Source organism: Lemur catta, chromosome 6, assembly GCF_020740605.2.
Source record: "Lemur catta isolate mLemCat1 chromosome 6, mLemCat1.pri, whole genome shotgun sequence".
Lineage (NCBI taxonomy): Eukaryota > Metazoa > Chordata > Mammalia > Primates > Lemuridae > Lemur > Lemur catta.
The window spans coordinates 74,944,799-74,960,753 of NC_059133.1; the positions used below are offsets into that span (position 1 = coordinate 74,944,799).

Genomic DNA, 15,955 nt, shown 5'->3' on the forward strand with positions numbered 1-15,955 from the left:
TCCACATACCAGGTCATCAAGCTAAATATCCCAGGTTATCAAGCCACTGATCTAATCTACCCTTAACTGAATGCCATAAAGCACATTTACCATAGTAGCCTCTGGCAAGGACCCCAATGTCCAATACCTGACTAGTACTCATTTTACAATAAATAGTGCAGGAAAAAACTGAAAACAATATCAATTAATACTTAAGTAATACAAGTTGTGAAATCAACAACAGAACTTAGGTAGTAGTCTGAAGCTATATAAATCCATTTATTAGATATATTGAAGGTCCTCTGAAACACTTTATTTTCACAAAATGGTACTTTTTTTTAAATTAAATTCTCAAGCAGAATAATCAAGCTGTTGTAACCAGCAGGCATTTCAATAGCAAATGGATTTTGAAAGAATAGGCCCAGTATTTAAAAACCTTACACAAAAAATTCTCAAAGCTAACCACTGCTACCAATACTGACAACTATCAGAGATGATAACTTTATAACCAGCTGTGTCTGTTAATTAAATTTTTAAAAATGTGGCAGCATTATGACATGTGCTGCTGATAAACTGCCAGCTTTCCTTAGTGCTTGTCACAGGTGCTGGCCTAGTTGCTCTGGGAATTAGAGCCAAAAAGACAAAAAGGATTGGAATCTCAGTTGTACTAAAATGAAGAGTTCTCTATTCAAGTTTCCTGAAAGTACTCGAACAGCTATTTCTGACAACTGCAGCATGACTCACTTTCTTCCTCTAGTTAGGCTACACACCCTGGAGGGAACAGGAAAAGGGGACGGAGCACACACCCCCATTGTACTGTGGAGGTTCACAGTATTCGTTATTTCCTTCTGTTACGGTACATTCATGCCTCTCCACCTATCCTGGTAATCAGACCATATCGCATAAAATAACACTGTTAGAATTCTCTGTAATAGATAATGTTGTTTTTAGAAAAGTTTGTTTAAAGGTTTTACAAACATTCCATTTATTAATTATTCTTTCTTTGGTCAGACTAAAATCTTGACAAAGGGACATCCCACACTGGTCTGAGCAGAAGGGCCTAAGTAGATTTCTTTTCAAAACTGAAAATTCAAAGCCCAATATTCTGAAATCAGGTGAAATACTTGGAATCTTGATGAAGAATAGTTATAAATTTTGTTTTCCTTTTTCTATATTGCCCACATTTTCCAGAATAAAATATTAATTTTATAAATACATATGCATACTCCTATTTCTTAAGGAAAGGGGTTTCTCAGCTAATTTAGTCTTCCTAAATGTTTTGCTTTATTGAAGATAGCAGAGAGATGTAGGTACCAATATGTTATCTCTGTCATCATAAATAACAGAAAGAAAACTTTTTCTATTTCATTAAGCTCCATGCATATAAAGAAGACCTGTATGTTAAATGCTTTAATATTTAAAAAAATCACCATATTCTCCAGAAAATATGTGATAAATATATTAGCTTTCAATTATAGGAAGGATGACTGACAAACTACAAATTCAAACAAGAAATTTAATATATGTTCACTATTTAAAACCTTACTTTGTGAATATTTCATCCTATATGTATTTACCATAGGGTGGCCTCCTTTGACACTCACAGATTGAATGATGTTTCCTATTCCTAAGAGATTATCAGGTAGAACCAAGTTTGTACTAGTTTGAAAAAAGGCCATATCACCTAGAAAGATCTGAATTACAGAAAAGGAGATCAAATAGCAAAGATTTCCTAAATTCTTGCTGAATCAGGTTTTTATAACACAATTTAAATATTTTTGTTGAAAATACATTTCCAGAATATCTAACACATACACATATGTATGCACAAAGTTGGTAACTATAAAACAAATAAAAGAGATTTACAGATTATCTCCCATTTTGAGTTACCAATGTTTTATTCACCCTTCCCCTATCTACAATGATGCTATGAGAACTGATTAAACTGTTTTCCTAAAAGAAAAAATTAAATGAAAATTACCTGCTTTAAATTAATATGTATTTTAACTTTGAAATCAATTTCTTAATGTAGCTACCACAAAGAATAACTGAAATTTAAAATGTTGCTTTCTATTCCAGTTCCAGATTGAAGAGATATATTTCTCCCCGTTTCTCTCAACTAATGCAGCTAAAAAGCTTAGACACTATATTAAAACGAGTATCAGAAGATTCTGGAGGGCAGAGAGAAGGCAGACCAACTGGGGACCTGGGAACTCAAGGACTGACACAGTGGTGCATTCTGTGAGTTTTCTTTTAGCCTCATATACTCCCAACTGGGTACTGAAATGGCCAGCAACCAGGAAATACCAAGGGGCACAAAAAAGCTCCAAGACAAGCCACCCCTCTGAAAGGGACAACCTGGTAAGACAAAAAACTTTTAGACTGTAAATGCCCTACACCAGCCAAATACCATGGATAAAAATATGGCCCAACCTTTGAAACTTTTAATCAACAGTATGGTAAGTCAAATAAAGTACATTCTCCTAAATAGTCCCGGGGTAGGCCTATTTAACAATTTCCCCACAGTACATTGAAAAGATAGACTACTCACCTTTTTCTTTATTCCTCTTATAACCAACCAAAGTTAACAAAGCCTCCCCTGCTCACACAGTGTCAGTAAAGACACCCATGGAGCAGTCATAAGGTGCCTCCCTTCCTTCCTGTAGGGTCCTGTCAGCTAAGGCCCACGCTAGCCCTGAAATCTTACTTCTCCCAGGAGTAAGGAGGTATCCCTCCTGCCCAAAGCGGGCTGAATGGAAAAGTTGTAATTTTACCTGCACCTGATGTTAACAAAGTGTTATCCATCTTTCTCCAACATCTATAGTATCAGAGGCGGCCTGCTAAAACACAAGACTCAAACACTAGCCAAACTATGCAGGATATAATTAAAAATCACTCATCATACTAAGAGAATCAGGAAAATCTCAACTTGAATAAGAAAATACCATCAGCGGACAGCAACACTCAGATGGCACCAATGTTAGAATTATCTGACATGGATTTTAAAGCAACCATGATAAAAACACTTCATAAGCAATTATGAACATGCTTGAAACAAACAGAATATAGAGTTTCAGCAGAGAAACATAAGATATGATCAAGAACCAAATGGAAATTTTAGAACTGAAAAATATAATAACCAAATAAAAAACAAAAAATCGACTCACCAGCAGAATTGAGGGGACAGAGGAAAGAAATGCTTTCCTCAGAGATGGTGCAGTTACGTATGACCTAAAGAGTATGCCTGCTTTCAGTTCAATTTGGCTATGAGACCTCTTAGTAAATTTTTCTATAATTTATTTAGCCAAGGTGATAAAATATTCCATAAGTTAGTTTACTCTTTTATCCAAATGCCTATTGGTCTCTCCTATAAAAAGGAGAGACACCTATTGGTACTGAACTAAAGTCATCTGAAAAAAGTTTTCTTTGGAGGTACTGTTTCCTATAAAAGGAAGAACTTTTTGAATTGAGTATTAGTTTTGCAGACTCAAGTCATCACTCTTAGATTTTCACTATTAATAGTAAAGCAGTGAGACAACAATGATAATGCCACTTGGCATTTATATTGGTCTTTACTGTGAAAAACTGAAAGCACTGTTATGTCTTAGATCGTTTCTCAGGCATGTTATTGCTCCCATTGATAGATGGAAAAATTGAATTTGCAAAGATGTATGTCTCACTAAAGAGAATAAGTCACTCAATGGAAACAGAAGAAAATACAAAGGTCTCTCAGTATTCAATACAGTGCCTTTTAATAAGCACCATAATTCCAAGTATGGCTATATTAAATGTAATTAGCTCTTGGGGAGCAAGGTGCATGATATTAGTTCATTCATTCACTTAGTCATTCATTCATCTAACAGTATTAACTGAGCACACCCTACATGCCAGGTACTGCTCCAGGCAACAGGGAGGAAAGTTCTTAATCTCATAGAACTTACACTCTAGTAAGGAAAAGATAGAAAATAAACAAATGAAAATAAAATAACAGGTGAGGATAAGTGCTATGGAAAACAAAAAAAAAAGCAAAAGGGTTAGGGAATGCTAAGCAAGTACACAGGATCTTATTTTACATGGCATGGTCAAGGAAAGCCTTCACAAGAAGGTAGCATTTGAGCAGGTATCAGAAGGAAGCTAGATTCAGTGAGAGTTGTTAAAAGTATAATTTTCAAGAAGTTAATATATGATTCATATAAATACAAACTGAATGCATATCAAAGATTTATTCTACTCACTTATTAATATACGAATCATTTATGTTAAGATGAAATGAATCAGATATTAAGACTGGTTCAAACAGCATTTGAAGAGCTAATATCTATGTAAGAAATTTAACAATGGAGTTTTAAACTTAGAAAGAGGGCTAGATTAGAGACAAAATTTGTTAATGTCCTACAGGGCAATAAACTATGTTCTTTGAAGTTATCTTTTCTAATAAATGTAATTATTTCTATCTCTTCTAGGGGAAAAAATCTATATATTAAACATGTAACTTCATTATATCTGACACTTTTAGTCAATAGTAAACAATGAGTCAAATAAAATACATTTTCCTAAATAGTCCTGGGGGGGGCCTATTAAACAATGTACCCATAGGACATTGAAAAGACACACTACCCAACATTTCCCTTATTTCCAAGTTTTGTATTTTTTTAAAAACACAGTTGTGAATATATATGAAGGAACAGCATTCCAGGCAGAAAGAATATGAGTGAATTATAGACATATGCCTCTGACAGGCAACAAATGCTCTTCCCCACAGATACTCACACATTCACCTGGACCTTATTATAAAGTTTGGTGTAAATAAACCAACAGTTACCTGGTGGTGAACTGGAGAAGCTAGAAAATTTACATTGGAAAGAAAGTGGGAATTGAGATTAGTATCTGATCTGATTTACATTTTGAAAACCCTACTCTACCTGCTGAATTAAAAACTTAGTAGGGAGAAGAGCAAGAGTAGAAGCAGGAAGATGACTTAGGAGACGATTACAATGACCCAAGCAAATAAACAAGTAACTACATAGTTTGTAGGATGTAAAGGGTGCTATGAGAAAAATAAAACAGAATATGGTAAGATTGGTGGAAAGATGTCAGCGTTGCCTGGAAAGGCCTATCTGATAAGGTGATACTTGAACAGAGACCTGAAGGATGTAAAGAAGAAAACCATGCAAGTGTCTGAGAAGAGTATTACAGATATTGAGAGCATGCAAAATGATTGAGGAGAAAAGTCAGGGAAAAGACATACAGAAGAGATATAAGAGAGTGTACGGCCTTGAAAACCATTTTAAGGACTTGGCTTTTAGAGTAGGTGAGATAAGAAGCCACTGAAGGTTTTAGAGCAGAGGCATGACATGATCAACATTAAGTTTTAATCAGATCACACTGGCTGCAATGTGGGGAATGATCTCTAAGTAGGTAATGGTAAAAACAAAAAGATTAGTTAGAAGGTGCTTTAATATTCCAAGGGAGAAATAATGATGACATAGAATAGGTTGACAGCAGTGACCATGATGACAAATGGTCAAAACCTGGATATTCTAAAGGTAGAGTCAACAAGTCTTGCGAAAAGAACAGGCATGGATTAAGTACAAAAACAGAGTAAGAGTGGGTTTTAGCCTTAACAATTAGAAAGATGGAGCTTCCATTTACTAGGATGGGGAAGGCTGCAGAACAAACAGGAAGTAAGAAAATTTAGGAAGGAGAAGAGGAGACACTGACTACAAACAATTTATATAAAAAGGTTAAATATCTCAGTTTTGGGTTTATAGGATTCTAAAGGTAATTCAAATGTAATTATAATAATAATAATATAGAATGACTAGTTCTCAAAGTTCATCCATCACAGATTATTTTTTACCAAATTGTTTGAGCTTCAAACTGCTAATCTTTGGTGCTTCACACAGAGTCATACTTTTCAAAATGGCAGCATTCATTAATTTAACCCATGTTGGTCAATGTTTTACATATTTAAATATCTGATTCTTCATTCATAAGATATTTATTAGGTACTTTTGAAATGATATTAATAGTACATTCTTCATGAAAAGGCCTGCATTTTACATCTTAAATTCACTGGGCTTACCTGAAGTTCTTTGTATCTATCTTGAAAAGAAATGGCCTCTTGCTCTTTTTCTTTCAGAAAGCCTTTTTCTAAGACATTATGTTTTTCCATCAATGATTCTACATCCTAAAAGAAATATCCAAACACAAACTTTATAATATTTAATAGCAGAAAATATATTTAGTTTTTTCAAGGAACATAGAAAATATTTGTCAGGGAAAGAACCTATAGGAAGTATGGCTTTAAAGTCTAATAATATTATAAATTGTATGCTTCACTCTAACTTCCAGACAACATTGATATAACAACTATCAAACATTGATATAACATTAAAATTACTAACTCTAATAAATAAGAGCATCTCAACTAATTTCAATCAATATAATAAATCTCTATATACATCTTTTATAAATTTTCTAAGGTCTTTTTATAGATATATTTTTAGGGAAGAAAGATGAGAGCATAAATAAATAATTTACTAAAATGACTATATCTAAGTATTCTTATCAAATATCCCATAATGCCTGACTTCCCACAGAGAGAAGTCAATGTCAGAAAATTTTACATCTTCATGAGAAATACAATACTACCTGTTTTCAAAGTAAGTAAAAATAAACTAAAAAGAAAACTTTAGAGAAAAAAAAACCTGGTAAAAGATGTTTATATCTTTAAAAGTACATATGTAAAATATATTTCTTTTCAAAGGCTTTTCCAAGTGATAAGCTCATATGACTGATTTAAATCTACAGCCAAGGGAAAACAATTATCATCTTTCTCTAATGAGTTTTTAATCAGACTTTGGGGTTATATCAAATTTCCAGTATATGCAATTCAAACACTTATTCCTTAGGCAAATGTAAACATACCTTTTTAATTCTCTGTTTTTCTTCTTCAGATACTTTGAGTTTAATCTCCAGACTTGAAATTTTTTGCTGAAGCTGTATGTTTGATACATTGCCTCCAGGATCTTCAGAATCATCCACAAGGGCAATTGTTCCATTACTTTTTTCATCAGTTAAACCCAATGGAAAAAGTGAGATATCCAGATGAGTGTGTCTTGATTGCTGAATCTAAACCACATCAAAAAAAAAAAAAGAGGAAAACATAAGAGAGGAAAGTTTACACTATACCAATAATGAAAATATCCAAAGGGCACCAGAAACCACATCTGGAAATGAACTTGTAGCAAAGGTTCCGAAATTATTTCACCCTTTAAGTAAATCAACAGAAGACCTCAAACTGTTACAACAACCTGGTCTTTACTGGAAGAAATAAAATGTTCTCTCGACTTTAAAGTCTAAAGCATTTATTAATTTGCTAGCAATGCATAAAATACTCAAAACTTTTTCTTACACTTGAAAATATGTGATTAAGTATAGATATATCCAATTTCTAAATATACACACAAGCTTAGAATTTATATTTAAACTGTAAATCAAAATTTGAAATTATCCATAACCTCTATTGATCATCACTTTCTAACAAAAGTAATAGGTGACTCAATACTGCGTACAGTGCTTTGGAAATTGGGACTAACTCCAGCACCTAGCACAATGCCTAGCTCGATAAGTATTTTAACAAATAAACCCTATGACTGCTATCTTTTTCGATTTTACTCTAAAATTAAAATAGTCTAATACCTGAAAACATATGGTAAGATTCCCTGAAAAGAGACATAATTATTCTTTTTTGTAATGATTTTCCTTTTTGAAGTTCAGGATTTGAAATGCTAAGCTAAGTCAATTTTAATAAGAGATACTTACTTGAGATACTCAAATAATATTTTGGTAACCAAGACTGCTTAAATACTTTGTAATCGTGCAACAAAACAAACATTATCTGGGTTTGGTTTTTTTTTTTGAATTCTAGGTATTAGTCTCAAAATTATAACAACTATTACAGAAATATTTCTTTTAGAAAAACAAGTTCAAAAAGAAATCAGAAAAGCAGCAATTAAATCAGTGGGCAATTTTTTACATATGCAAACTTTCTTTAAAAATATGCTTCTCTTTATCTGTACTTTAGGTACAGTTTGACTCACAATGTTGTTGTCTGTATGTGTATCCTCTGGAGATGAAATGATGGCATCAGAAGAGAGGCAGCCAACTGAAGAAGAATGGTCATGGTCCAGTACAATCTCAGGAGAAGCTGGTGAAAGATGGACTCCAGATACTAAGAAAAACAACAAAAAGGAAAAATAGGATTATTAAAGAGAAAACAGAGAGAAGACAGGTTGAAGAGAAGAAACAATAAAGGGAAAGAAGGGGAAAAGGGTGAAGGAAGTAAAAGCAATTAAGACTGAAATCAGCATTCTATGATTGTTCCTCAAAGACCATTATCTGAAATCTAAAACTAGTTGTTTCTAAATTTAACATATTTCCAAGTGAGACCCAGGCAAAAAAAGTAGTTTTATAATGTATTAGTTTTTACATACTAAAAACATGCTGCCATCAGAACTACATTTCCAACTCAAAGAAAATATTCAATAGTCATATATATTATATATTCATTCATTTAGTTCAGAAAAATTCATTCGGTTAAAAAAAAGCACTAGAGTGCCTACTAGTGCCAGCACAGGCATTAGGTACCAAGGAGAGAGCAAACAAGACAGATGCTCTCATGTACTACTCAATGACCTTATGACCCAGTAGGCAAGTCAACCAATTAAACATTTAGTACAATAAAATGAGTAAGGGGGAAGAACAATTACTTTGAAACAACTAATCCAACCATCTCTGCATTAAGTTCTTATGTTGTAAAAAACAAAAGATTTTTCATGCCAAAATAAAGTCAAATTAAGTTTGCTGAGTTATTTATCTAGGAAAATAATGGGTTTTTTTTCATATTTAGTCTCACAACACATTATCATTAGATTGTGATTAGGGCTCTAATACAAAGGTCATGAAAGAAAACCCAACTATCAAGTATGACATAAGACAAAAATATGGATAAGGGCAAAATAAACAGGTTGTATTTATATTACTTTATTTTCAAATGTTCTTCCTAAAAATTCAAATAAATTTGTATTATGTGTTTTAAAACTTAAGAAGAATAACTGAGTCATTTTTTACTACAACCCATTTATACGTTTTGACTTTCTAAATTATAAACACCTTTATTCCACATTGGCATCAGTAGTAACGTCAGCGAAGCTCTACCATAAATTCTGGAAGGCAGCTCACAATGGAAATTGCATTTTTTCCCTGAAGAAAGACATGTATAAGGCCATTAGGGATTAACAAACTAAAAAATATACCAATTTCTGATTGGTACTCTAAGCAATCATTTAATTATCTTATATACACTTTTATTATGAAGCAATATTGTGTTTTTGAGATATTACATGCCACAAGTTGTATAATTAAGACAGTCCAACTTCACCCATGGGCATTTCAATTTTTTCAACTCAAATATAGGAGGCCTGGAACTTTAATTCATGTTTGTACTTGGTATATCTTTTTCAGAAATTTTTTTTAATCTTCACTATTCTACATGCTGAGAGAATTCTCTAAAACATCAAAATATCCTAACTTCTAATTCTGAGCTATAATTTATCACAAAAATATTACAAATGAATTTCTAAAGGTATGGCAATAGCTAGTGGGGCGAGAAGGAATACAGGTCTTGTGTTTAGGAGCACAGACTCTAGAACCACATTGCCATACAAAGTATAGAATAATGGGCAAGTTACCTAACTTCCCTGTTCCTCAGTTTCCTCATGTATAAAATGGGTATGGAGTTGCTGATGAGGTTTAAATTGTCTAAAATACGTAAAGCATTTAGAGCAGTGTTGATATTATTTTCATTATTATTTTAAACATTATTACTAAAGTTTATTGGACAAGTGATCCTGGATTCAAGAAACTATTAACAGTATCATTCTGAGCTACCACCTAAATATTTTAACATATCTTTATGTCATTCATACTTATAGTTGTAATTTAAGACAAGATGTCATGTTGTTCCCCAAGTTAAATTCTCATCCTATAACCTTAAATATTCAAGTGTATCATATCAGGAAAAGAAGGACAGAGATTGGGTAGAATACAGGAAAGGTGGGAGAGAGGGACAAGGGAAAGAAAGGAGGAAAAGAAGAAGAACGAGGAAGTTGAAGGAGGAATGGAGGGAGGGGGAATGGAGGTACTCTGAACCTCATACCAGCTGCCCCCACTCTATCGTCCTTACTCTTTGTAACCAAATTTCTTGAACAATTTATCATCCCTGTCTCCATTTTCTTCTTCCTCAACCCAGTTCTTACCACTTCACTGGAACTGTTAAGATACTTGTCCTTTCAGTTACTATTAAATCAAATGAACACTTCCAATCTTACATTTCTTTAGTTCTTCAGACCACATGATGCTAATGACTCTCCAGTGTTCTTGAAACTTCTCTTTTGGTGCCTGTGACACCATGATCTCCTAGATTTCCTCCTAATATTTTGACTATTTTTTCCTTGATTTCTTTTCAGGCTCTTCCTCCATTAAATCATAAGTTTCATTGTTTCCTACACCTTCTTATCTTCTCACCGTATACAATATTCTGGGTTACCACTTTCAAAACCCGTTATTCAAACTACCACCTACAAGCTAATGAGACCCAAATTCACATCTCTCACACAAATCACTCTGCAAACCTCCTGATCCATATACTCACCTTACGACCAGACAGTTCTATTTAGCTGTCCAACAAGTACATCAACCTTATCCATCATCTCACATGAACTTAATTTGCTTCATGTTTTCCATATCAGTTATTAGTACCTCAATAAACCATTTGCCCAAGCCAGAAACAGTATTACTAAGTGCTAACGTCACTCCAGTCACACTGTGCTACCAACATTCCCTTATTATGCCATACTGTTCAACACCTCTGTGACCTCACAATATTACTGCTTAAGTAAAAGCCATAGGCTTTGGAATCAGAAATGGATTTAAATTTGAACAATAACAACTTATATGTTATACAGTCTTAAACAAACTACATAAATTCCCCTAAGCTACAGTTTTCCCTTCTGAAAATGGGGAAATAATATGTACCACAAAATGATGTTATACAGCTTAAAAAATATAATATATACAAACCATTTAGCCCAGTGACAGGTATGTGGTAAATAGTAAATGGAAGTTGACATTGAAGTTATCATTTGGCAACATTCAAAAAAGCTTTTCTAGAAATCTTTTCACCATTACCCACTCAACCACAACACAATTCTAATTTTCTATCATCTGTTAGATAATAAAACATTATCTAAGAAATAACGACAAACTATTGTATGTCAAAATCTATGAGATACTTTAAGGCAGAAAAAAAAATCTATAGCCTTGAACAACACATCAATAAACAAACAAAAAAATCAATGAATTAAATCCCAACCCAAACTAAAAAAGAAACAAAGAAAATTTTAGAAGCAAAATAAGAAAAATAATAAAGATAATGTAGACATTGAAGTAGATTAATTAATAAGAAAAAAGAGTAAATCTAAGTAATCAAAATCCTGGATTTTGAAGAAAAATTAAAGTAGCAGTTAACAATAAAAGGGAAAGAATACAAATATAGAAGATTAAATAACAAGGAGTATATAGCTATACAAAAGAAATTAAAAAGAAAATCATAAGACTCTTCTACAGACTTCTTAGTAAATAAACTTAAAAATTTAGAAAAATGAGTGATTCTCTACAGAAATACAGTTTATAAAAGTTGATCTGATTAGAGTTTAAAAAAAAAAACTTCTGAAAATAGATCTATTTCCTTGAGAAAAAAATTAAAGTTATCAGGCAACTACCCCATAAACAAAACATTAGGCTCAGATTATTTCAAGACTATTTCTACCAAAAATTTAATAATCGAAATACTCTAAAATTGAAAATGAAGAACACTCAAAATGAAGGAAATTTATTCCAGGCATAAAAGGTTTTCAACTATTACAGAATTCATTAATATAATACTCTCTATTAATAGACTTATGGAGAAAAATGATATGATTATCCCAAGACTCTGAAAATGCTTTTGATAAAATTAGACACCCATTCTGGCTAAAACCACTGAAGAAAACAGGAACTGATGGACACTTCTTAACTTAATAAAACATATCAACCTCATAAAGGCAGCACCTTAATTAATGGGGAAAAATTAAAGGCATTTCCTCAAAGGTAAGGAATAAGACAAGGATGTCTACTATCTCTGTAGCATTTAACATTGTACTAAAGCCACAAGTCTAATCCAATTAAACAAGAGAAATCAAATAGCAGCATAAAAATATGAAAAATGTGAAAACTACCTCATGCTCCTATCATGGGAATCCATGATAAAATTAACTCAAACAGCAAAAGCATTCAGTAAAGTAGCAGGATATAAATTTAACATACAAAAATCAGTATCAGTTATATGTAAAATAATAACCACTCAGAAGATATAATGGTAGAGAAAATACTGTTTTTCACTTCAACAAAGATGAAATACAATACTTAAAGGATAAATTTAGCAGGAAATGTGAGGAAAATTTTAAAACACTCCTGAAAGACACACAGGTAGAACTAAATAAAGGTAAAGATATCCCTTGTAATTGGATAGGACACCTACACATTATAAAAATGCCAGTCTTCCCTTGTTCATTTATAGACTTAATACAATCCCTGTGAGGTCTGTCATAATGAAGCTAGATAAATGGAAATTAAATATTATGTGAAAAAGTAAACTGGCAAAAATAGGAAAACATTAAAAAAGAAAAGCTCTAAGGGAAATATCAGCCCCTCTTATTAAAATACACTAAACTATATTAACTACTATCTTATTAAAATATACTATATTAAATTGAATTAAAACATACTATAAAACCTCCATAAATAAAACAGTGTATTATTTGGTACAGCAATTAACAGACCAGAAGAACATAGCAGAAAGTCGAGAAACAGATAAAAGTATGTGTGAAACAAGTATATGATAAAAGTGACATTTCAAATTTCGGAGGCAAAGATGAGCTTTTAAATAAATAGTACTAGGAGTATTGATTAGTTCTTTGGGAAAGATAAAACTAGATTCATCTCTCATACCATACACAAAAATAAACTCCAGATAAGACCGGCAATCTAAATATTTAAGAAATGAAACCATATAAGTACCAGAAGAAAACATGGGTGAATTCCTCCTCTTTACCTTGAGTGTAAGAAAGGGTTTTCTAATTGTGGCTGGATTCCAAATATGATAAAAGAAAAGACTGACTAATTTGACGATAGAACATACAAAACTTTTGCTGTCAAAAATTACCTTAAAGAAATACAAAAATCAACTGATACACTAGAAAAAAGATACATGTAACATGTATCACAGGTAAGGGCTAATATACCTAGTATATAAAGAATATTTAAAATCTGTGCAAAAAAAGATTGGGGAAATTAAAAAAAAAACATAGTATGGGCAAAAGATGTGAATAGACAATTTACCAAAATGAAAATAAATAAATGGCCCTTAAATATATGAAAAGTTGAATATACATAAATCTACTCATTTGTTGTAAAGGAAACACAGGAATGATAAAGCCAAAAACCAATGGGACCAATAATAGGAGATAGGTGGGAATGAGGAGGAAAGACAGAGGATAAGAATGGCAGGAAATCTCTCTTCCCTGAATATAGGCTTTAATATAGTTCTGAACTTTTAGAACTACTAATTTTTCACATATTCAACAAAAGAAATATGAAATCAATAAGCAGGGGAATGGAAGATTGAATCCTAAAATCTAATACAAAGAGCAACAAATGAACTAAACCATATTGCAAATGAATAACCTCATCACCCTACACTGTGGGGGGTGGGGGGTGGTTTAAAAACTAACCCAAGTTACTTTGGAACACAGTATTTTGATTCTATGCCTTCAGAGTAAGAACAAAAAGAGCACTAAATAAATATTGAGGAGAATAAGAAGAGGAAGAAAAAAGAAAAATAAGGAGAAAAAAAATAATGATAAAGCAAATGTGGTAAAATGTTAACCTTCGAAGAAAACGAATGAAGGGTATATAGGAATTATTTGTCCGTTTCACATGGCTTTTCTGTAAATCAAAATAAAAAGTTAAAGAGGAAAAATCAAAGCGCAAATTATATAATGGAAAAGCAACAGAAGATCTAAAGAATTACTCCTAAAGGGAAAAATATCTGGACTCAACAAAATCTTCCCTAGGCAAAAGGGCTAAATAAAGACTTTTTACCCCTTAAAATACTCATCAGAATGCTTCTAGCAGTACTATTCGTAACAGCAAATAAGTGACAACAGCTGTGGCATAACCATACATTGGAATATTTTTTAGCAGTGAAAATAAAGGAACAACAGGTATGTGAAATAACATGAATGAATCTTAGAGACATAAATTTGGGTAAAAAAAGTAAATCCCAGAAGACTTAGAATAATAGGAACTCATTTTTATAAAGCACATAAACAAGCAAAATTCTTTGAGATAGATATACATATATAATAAAATTATTCTTTACAAAAGCAAAGAAATGATAATACAAAATTGAGGACAGTGGTTCTTTCTGAGGCAAAGGCACAGGGATAAAACAGAAGAGAACTACCAGAATTGGTAATACTCTAGTTCTTAAATTAAATGGCAGATTCATGAGTGTTATTTTTAAATATAACAAGGAAAAAATAAGTACGTGTGCTTACAATATAATTCTGAAGTCTTTTTGTTTCAATATCCTTCCTAATTTTAGTAGTCAACCCCCATGAGCTACGTTATCCCACCAATCAAAGCATGTTCTCAGTAAGACAGGAAAGACCTACTTCAAACTAAAGAGTAATAAGAGCCAATTAGCTCTTGTGAAGCAATGTCAACAATCAGCAACAGACCAATGAACACAAGATTTGGAGGTATGAGCCTTTCTAGCAGCCTGTTAATCACACCTGTACTCATTCCAGACATATGGAGAGTTGAGCCTAGAGTGCCTACAATTTATATGTGCTTTCAATTTAAGAGACATCAATGGGATTTCCAGAAATTTGTTGAACTTGATAATATAAATATGTTTACTAAGCATATCACAATCCACATCCAATTTTAAAAATAAAATGAGATAAATGAATATCATCTGTGAAAGAAAAGAGAACATACATTTCCCTCCAAAAAAAAAAAAAAACCTAGATTTTTTCAGTTAAACCTCTAAGTTTTTTGTTATCCTTGAATTCACATATTTTCATTAAATTTTAGGTGAATGTCCTATAACAATAATTCATCCACCCATTTCCAAACAGTATGCAATTTTTTTCTGGTAATTCTGTTTGTGGTCAACTCTGTTTTGTTTTATATAAACATAATAACTTTTGTAAAGCCTAAACAAGAAATAGGTGTAAAATACCCATGCACTTTTACCTATACCCAAGAAAATCTGTTTATCTGTGTTAATGGTTAAAATAAAAAGGAAAATGCCAATAAAATAACGGTGATATACATGTTTTATATATGTGTGCTTAACAAATTGGAATTTTTAGATATAATAAAAAATTTAAAATTCTAGTACATAAAATATAATTAATTATTTTCTCAACTAGTGAGAAGATACAATTTCTAAAGTTTCAAACTGCTACAGTATTCTTTGGTCTATTAAAAATTGACTAGCATCAGTCCTCATGCCCAAAATCTTTTAAATTCAGAAGATCAAGTATACCCAACAGCACCAATTTCCATGAAAAAAACAGCCAAAAGTTTTTAAGAGTCAGAAATCTGTAATATTTAGTTTTGTGGGGTTATATGTTTGCTTGCTTAGTTTTTAAGTCTTAATCAGGGCATAGACAAAATTTGCTTCACTTTAAATAGGAAATCCTTAGTTTTCTAAGACAGAGAAAATACAAAGTCAGCATAATACTCCTTTACAGCTATAAAGCAAATCAAATGTGCAATGAACGGCAGTTCTTCATCTTTA

General features: G+C 32.1%; 1 protein-coding gene across 5 annotated transcripts in view; it reads right to left on the bottom strand.

Annotated features, from left to right (window-relative positions):
* The window catches only part of CCDC91 (coiled-coil domain containing 91), a 487,635-nt gene that overhangs the window by 411,166 nt on the left and 60,514 nt on the right, over positions 1-15,955 (bottom strand). For 3 of the 5 annotated variants that reach the window (XM_045554115.1, XM_045554116.1, XM_045554117.1), the window contains 3 exons: positions 8,085-8,215; positions 6,910-7,113; positions 6,065-6,169 (listed from right to left, as the gene is read on the bottom strand). In XM_045554115.1, coding sequence (XP_045410071.1) covers positions 6,065-6,169; positions 6,910-7,113; positions 8,085-8,215 — 440 coding nt within the window. Of the gene's footprint in view, positions 1-6,064; positions 6,170-6,909; positions 7,114-8,084; positions 8,216-9,156; positions 9,247-15,955 lie in introns of all 5 variants that reach the window. The other 2 variants (XM_045554112.1, XM_045554114.1) reach the window with 1 other exon arrangement.